Raw genomic sequence first — 7,752 nt, forward strand, 5'->3', positions numbered from 1 at the left:
TATTCAGACTGAGGGGGATGTAAGATTTCTGTATTTTCCTGGTACCACAAAGGCACGTTTAAAAAAAAAAAAAAAAAAAAAAAGCATTTAGATTCCCAGTCTGACAAAAGCGGTTAAAATACTTCATTTTCAAAATCAGTCATTTTTGCACCCCAAGTGTGGATAAGAGAGAGATCCCCTCCCCTCAAGCCGAAGAGAAGGATACTTAGTACGAGATTTATTGGGGGGCGAGGGGCGCACATGTTTATTTCCTATTTGAGCAAAATGAAAATAAAGTCACTTAATGAAGTCTGACTGTAAAAAGAAAGAAAAAAAAGAGGAGTTTGCAGAGAGTCAACAAGACGCAGCCATTAGAAAATCCACGCAATTTAGCCGCAGTAAGGAGTACAAGCCTACTGATCTTTTTATCTTTCTTATCCTTTTCATCTTTATTATCACTCTTGTTAACAACACCAATGAGACTGGATACATATATCTCCTTTAAATGCAGTCATCCATGGAGCCATTGTAGTTGCTAGCTACAGATATATTAATTAATTTATTCTCTCAACAGTAAAATATTGCTGTGTCTACTTGCTACCTACCAAGCAATAAAAAAGAGGCTTTTTTTTTTTTTTTTTCCCTCTGCACTTCATTAGGCTTTACCTATAAGTTTCCATTTGAAATGATTTGCTTAAAACTAATTACTTGCAATGTACTTCATTTTCCTCTCGCAGGGTCTGGAAGGTTTCAAAGTGGGGTGGGTGGCCATATGCTGATAAATGCTGCTAATTATTCCCACTCTGTGTTTATTTTATATTTATGAACCCGCACTCAGAATCAAACCAAGGCATTCTTCGGCAATAACGCACTGGCACATTAATGATAAGGGGGGCATGGGACTGAAAACAGCCCCTATAATAGCACGGGGGAGGAAACCAAACAGTTAATATATCACGGAATTAGCCAAAGGACGGAGCCTCAGCCACACACAGACTGAGAGAAGGAAGTCCAGTCATTCTTCTCCGTTTAATGGGAATTATTATATTTATTGTTAATTGCTTTAATACTTTAAGCTGCAGCCCTGTAAAATGCAGCTGCGAGGAGGTGCTTTGCTTTTGTCTGTTATTTGGGAGTTTGGGCCGGGGGGGTGAGGCGGGAATGCGAAATATTTCCACGCATGGACACAGGCATCCCTCAGATGCTGGCCTGGAGCCCAAATCCGAATTTTCGCCAACGTGGTGGCCCCGAGTGCCCCTTCCCTATGGCCTGGGTGCATCGCCACCCGCCCCCAGCCCCTGCCGCTGCCCCCCCCATGGCAATGCCCAGCGAGGAAAGGGTCCCCCCGGCAAGGAAAGATGCCCCCCAGCCCCGCCACCCCCCAGCGGCACTCACACTTCTTCCACCTCTTTGTGCAACTCCTTTTTGGCCAGGTCCGAGGGGATAAAAGCGCATAAAGCCCTCGCACACCCTGGGACACCTATAAGCACCCACAGTCTATAGCGCTCGCTGCTCTGTAGACTACGCCTTTGATTTTTTTTTTCGTATTGCAGGACAAAATAAAATAAAATAAAATAAAATAAAATAAAATAAAATAAAATTGGCAGGTCCCTCCCCTCCAAGCCAAACAGCTAACCTGGGTGCCAGCAGCGGAGCTGGGGTTGTGGTTGTTTTCTCCCGCACTTCTAATTCTGCGTATTTTGCACCCCTAGATGCCAAATACCCCGGTTTCATCCTCAAAAAGGGGATTGCGAGAAAATTGAGAGGAGGAGGAAAAGGATTTTTGACCGGCCGCCTTGAATTTTCTGCGTTGCTTGTGATTAAACTTTGCTTAAAGAGGCTCTGGTCTTTAATGGTCTTTGAAATGAGCTCAGCGTTAATTCGCGTCGGGTTTTTCCTGGGTGTTTTGCAGAGGTTTCGCGTAGGTTCAAAGAAATTGCACATTTCTTCGGCACAAAGGTGTCAAGAACATACCTCCCGGCTGAGCGAAAAAAAAATGCCCTTTTGTATTCCTATTTTGCACATTATCTTTCCCATATTGAGTATGGGCTGAAGGTACCGAAGCATGAATAATTCCCTAAAATTGACCTGCCTGCATTAATATTTTCTACGATTTTGCAGTGGTTGTGAAATAGCACCTCGGTCTTTGTCATTAACGGTAGAAATATTCCTCGCAATTAAAGAGACGAGGGTTTTCTCCCCTCGCTAACGAATTCATTTTAAAGCTGGAGCAATGAAATACGCTGCTGAATAAAAGAAACCAGCCCAGAAATAATACAGATTTTATGGCGAAGCAACAATTTGTTCTATCCGCTCGCTGGTAATAAATAAGTTTTATCTATTTTGGTGAGTGTTTGAATGTCTTTGAAATCCAACTATTCCTGTTCAAGGTGAACCGACTTACAATACATACAATTTATGTCACCCTATGCCATTCAGACCTGTTAGGCATAATTCCTCCTGGTGCCCATTTTCCTGGCACACTGGCGTAGGGACACACTTATTACTCTATAGAAATAAGAAAATAAAGTGTGGAAAGGTCTGGCTGGAGTTTGTTTGTACGATATACGTGTTCACACATGACTGAGGCAGGAGAAACAGAGGAAAAGTGTATTTACTCGTGTTTAAGAAATAATAATAATAATAATATATATAAGTAAATCAACGACTGCAGAAAAAAACAAAACAAAACAAACAAACAAACAAACAAACAAACAAAAAACAACAGAAAACTCTGCAGAAATCACAAGCCACGCCGATTTACCCAAGCAGTGTTTCTGGTTGTCCCAAGCATTCTATTGCTCCTAAAATGCGTTTGGGGCAAGTTTGAAGATGGCAAAAGTGTAGCCCATTCCTATAGGAATATTCACCTTCCTCCTTTCCTCCTTTCAAACCGAGCAACTCCGGGGGGAGGGGGTGGGGTGGGGGGGGAGAGGGAAGGGATAAAAAAAAATAATAATAATAATAAAAAAGAAATTTCTCAGGTCTGGGTGAATCTTCTCATCATCGTACAAGACCCCAGGTGTACCCTGTTTTGGGAAATCCTAATGCTCTCCATGAGGAATTGGGGAAAAATGCACGAATTGGTGCCGATAGTGTGTTTTCCGCAGGAAAAAAAAAAATATATATATATATATCATTTCAGCTTCCCCATGCTGAGGCTCACACCAGTGGCTCCCAGTGTGCCCAGTCTGCACTGTGGGCCGAGCTGCGCCTTACTGGGCTTGGGGCTGGATGCGGCCGGGAGTGGGGAAGGCGTCAGTTAAAATGGCATAGAATCCTTTGGCATTTCTTTAATAAAAACCCTTTATCGATCCTCTAAAAGCTTTTTACCTAATGTATGGCTTCTGCCTTTAAGAAGTGTATGGTGTCTCCTCGAAAGGAAAATAACAGGGAAACCATTACATATATATCCGCTTGGAGAGAGATCGAGGAAATAGTAATCTAATTTATTTAAATTGGCCTGCCGGGGTTATTTTTTCTCTTGTTAGATGAATTTGTTGCGAATTTACTCCGAAGAATTGCAATAACGCTCGTCCTAATAACCATAACCATAACAATAAGCATCAACACGCCCGAACCTAAACCCATTCCAATATATTTCCAATTTAAGAGCTGCGCCTTCACATCTCATTCCCATCTTAAAGTCATACCCAGGATATCTTTGACATTCCTCTGGTTCCTGTTTCTATACCCATCCATACAGCATTTCCCATATGTACATAGCGATTGTATGAGCCCCTTGGGCAGGGGGTTGCTCCCTACAGAGGTAGAGACCCCTGTACCCTCCACAGGAGACAAAAGATTCGCAATTAGCCAACATTCAAGCAGCTCCGATCATCTTTAAAAAAAAAAAAAAAAAAAAAAAAGCTCATCTTTGTTGAGTTTTGTTTCCAATTAATGTTATGCGCACGAGTATACTCTCATTAAACCAACATTTTTGAGATTAACTTATGCTTCTTGTTTCCCCAGGATTTTTCTAATTATATTTAGAGCGACGCAGCAAGTGATATTTCTCTCCTTTTACAACGCATTTTACACATTCATTTAATTATTTTTTTACGAAAAGATGATCTACAAGCCACAGAAGGCAAGGCTGGCCAATATATTTTTTGTTACTCTTTTATTAACCTTGCTAGTTAATACTAATTTTAAATAGTAAGCAGTAAATCACCAAGTAGATGTTTGGGCAATTTTATTTATTATCAAGAAATCACATAATAATACATTATTTTTTAATTATTATTATTGAGAAGCAACTTTTTACATGACTATATAAAGCCAGAACGTGCTATAACAGACATTTGCATAGACCCTACATATAATAGCTTGAGGTAAGAAACATTACATATGAACGATACGGCGAAGGATGCATATTAACAACCTCAATAAACTAGACTAGGGGATACAAGCAGAAAAACGGTACCACGGACACGGAGAACAAACACAGACCAAACAGAAATCCCACCGAGTCACATTCTTAAAGCAGTCTGGAAGAGAATATTGCATATATTTTCATATTCCTCGGAATTTTCTCGGCGCACGGTTGGCGAGGGACGACCCTGGGGGTCTCGGGGGTGCTGCTGGTGTCTTGTCCTTTGTGCTGGGGAGGGCGGCGGGTATGGGCGAGATAGAAGTGACCCTCGGTGGGTGAAGAATAACGAAACGGATTGATTTGTTTTTTAAGTCGTCGGTATTGAAATCCAACACAGCATTTCTGACATTTCACCGTAACTCACCCTAATTTCTACCTTCCTCCAAATACAAGCCCTATCCCAACCGGTGTCTCATTGCAGAGCGATTGGGAGGTTGGTGAAGTAAAACCTGTGTGGATTCACTCCCTTTCTGTGGAATTACAAGAACCCGAGGCTTCTTGTGTCCCCACGACACCGCACAGCCCGCAATCACCCTCTGCAGAGCCAGCCGGCCCCAAAACACCCCCCTTTCCACCCCAAAACCACGTCACCCCCCAGACATTGAATTCTTTCCCCTTGCCTTCCTCCTTCAATTGCACATGGTTGAGCTGGAGCATACATAGATATATCCATATAAAACACATCCTAGGCTTATTGCACAACGTTGCGAGAGGCGATGCCCTCTTTTGTGTGGAAGGTGTGCAGGGAGACGAGGGGCAAAGGAGACGGGGTGGCAAAGGAGACAGAGAGGCAAAGGAGAGAGAGGGGCAAAGGAGGCTCGTGGCTTTGAAGAAGGAGTTGAGGGGATCTGTCCTTGAAAAAAAAAAAAAAAAAGCAACTGAAAGGAAATAAAGCAGGGACATTTACCGGGCTGCAGAAATGATAAAAATAAAAATTAATAAGGGGGAGGTGGGTAGAAGGGGAAGCAGCCGGGGAAGGGGTGAGGGAGGAAGGAGGTAAGCGGCAGGGGCTGCGGGATGATCCTGCCCTAGGAAGGGAAATGCAGCTGAAAGAAAGGCTCCTTGCAGCTCAGGGAGGGATGTGAAGGAGCCGGCTCCATCCTTTGCAGCTCGTAAATAAAAGCATTCCTCGCCGCTGCTGGTCATGACCATGAACGCGGGGAAGCGAGAGCACGTGGTGAGCATCCAGACTTCCCAGAAAACGCTGCTTTGCCATAAAATTAATCCCCCCTCCGATATAAAACGAATGGAGCAAAGCACGGCGTGGCAAAGCAGCGGGCTGCAGCACCGCGGCCCCCCTCTCCCCTTTTAACCTGAATTTAAAATTCCCATTTTTCCTTTTTATACTGAATTAAAATTTCCCATGCAAGTAAAGCTCCTCACGGCCCTAAATCTGCTGCTCCCCCCGTCCTGCCCTCACTGCTTCGCCTCCGCCGACCACCTAAAAGTGCCTTCACAACACACCTGACGGGGAATAGCGAAAATTGGTGTTTTTTTCTCCAGGAAACCCGAGCACACGTACAAACAAAACACGTCGCATCCTACCAGGCCCCACTCCACTGCCCTTGGAGGGAAAAAAAAACTGACAGGGCTTTAGGGAGCCGACAAACACCCCCGGACCCCAAACTCTAAGACCTCTTCTTAACGTTGGGGCTGGTTTTATTTGCAGCTAGAGTGACTTTTTAGGGAGGTAAAGCAAGCATTGCCCTTTCTAGAATCGTGCAGGTTTTTAACCTGATGGGCAGCTGGGGAAGGAAGGCAGGGTTATCTTTTCCCTATAGCTGAATACGACATACTTCCTTAAAAGAAACCGCAGTCTGCTTTTTTTTTTTTTTTTTTCCTCTCTTTCTCTCTCTCTCTCTTTTTTTTTTTTTTTTTTTCCTTTTTTTTTTCCCCTTTATTGGGAAAATAGCACCCAAATGGCAAAGCTCGTCTTTTAAGCCATCCCAAGGACAGAGATGCAGCTCGCTCAGCCAGACTCCAACGGGCTGTTATCACCGGAGGGTACAAAAAAAGGAGGATTATTTTCTACCTCTTTTCCTACATTGTCATCAATAAACACAGCAAAACAGCATAAATACTCCGTCAGCAGAGTTGTTCCAAAGAAATGTCATTTTTTGGAGCGGGACACACGAATATAATTTGGGGCTAGTGCAGAGAACTCGGCTGTGATTTCAGAGAGCAAAAATCTCCGAAAGGCTCAGTTTAACGTGGAGGGGAATTCAGATTTTCCTGGAAGGGTTTGCTAGAGGTGCGTGTGTGTATTTTCTTTCTTGTGACAGTCTGGCGCTGGGGACACCACCACCGCCTGCACCAAAGCCTGGGCACAGCCACCCCCCTCAAATCTATAGGGACACAGTGTGATACACGTACCTCATATATTACATAGCTATATACCATATACATCGGATATATACACAGTCTTTGTCTCTCGCCTTCTCCTAAAGATACTGATTGAGCCTAGCCGCAAACCTTCCTTTTATTTTGACCCCACACACATCTGAGTAACACCGTGCACTGAAAAAAAAAAAAACATCTTCCGTGCGGATGGGGGTCCGGTGCTTTAAGACGACGTACCCCATCCACATCCCTATTCCCCCCTCCCCCCACCCCTTTTTTTTTTTTTTTTTTGCTATTTTCCCCTCCCCCGCTTCCCACGAAGCCCCGAAGCAGCCCCAAGAGGTGCGGATTTTGCTCTCCTCGCCCTCGCCCCGCTCTCGCCGCCTCCGAAGCCGAGCGGGGAGCGGGGAGCAGAGGCCCCGACGGCCCCCGACGGCTCCCGGCGCTGCACGGAAACCCTACCTGCGCTGCTGGCAAATGACCGGCGGCTGAAGTCGCACTGAAAACCTCCCCTTCAGCACGCCGAGCATCTCTGGAAGCAGCAGCCCGGCCGCTGGGGCTGCCTCTCGCCAGCCGCAGTCGCTCGGTCTCTCCCCCCGCAGTCGCAGCGGAGGAGGCGCATGTTCTCGTACTCTACGTGCTGGCTGCCGGGCTTCGTATTTTAAGGGAAACTGGTTATTTATTAATATTATCTCTTTATTCATTTATTTCTGGGCGGGGAAGGGTGTGTGTGGGGGTGAAGAGTGGTCAGGTAAAGTCCCGGGAGCTCGGGTGAACGCTAGAAAGTCTATGCAATTTTTTTTTTTTTTTTTTTTTTTTTTAACCCAACACGGACGCTTTTAAAACTTTAAAAGAAAGAAAGGGCTTGCTCTCTCAGGAGGAGTCTTTTCTTTTTCATGCGCCGGTTCTGGAACCAAATCTTCACCTGCTGGTCGCTCAGGTTTAATCGGTCTGAGAGCTCCCTCCTTCTTTGGCGAGTAATGAATTCATTGACCATAAACTCCCCCTCCAGCTCTGCCAGCTGCAGCTTGGAATAGGGTTTTCGCTTTTTCCGGGAC

At 44.9% G+C, this 7,752-nt stretch overlaps 1 protein-coding gene across 1 annotated transcript in view; it reads right to left on the reverse strand.

Annotated features, from left to right (window-relative positions):
• Positions 1-7,541: 7,541 nt before the first annotated feature.
• The window catches only part of HOXC12 (homeobox C12), a gene marked incomplete at both ends in the record, with an annotated part of 765 nt that continues 554 nt past the window's right edge, over positions 7,542-7,752 (reverse strand). The window contains one exon of the mRNA XM_084303648.1: positions 7,542-7,752. Within this exon, the coding sequence (XP_084159774.1) occupies positions 7,542-7,752 (211 nt within the window).

This window comes from Netta rufina (assembly GCF_964035555.1).
Source record: "Netta rufina genome assembly, chromosome: 30".
Taxonomy (NCBI): Eukaryota; Metazoa; Chordata; class Aves; order Anseriformes; family Anatidae; genus Netta; species Netta rufina.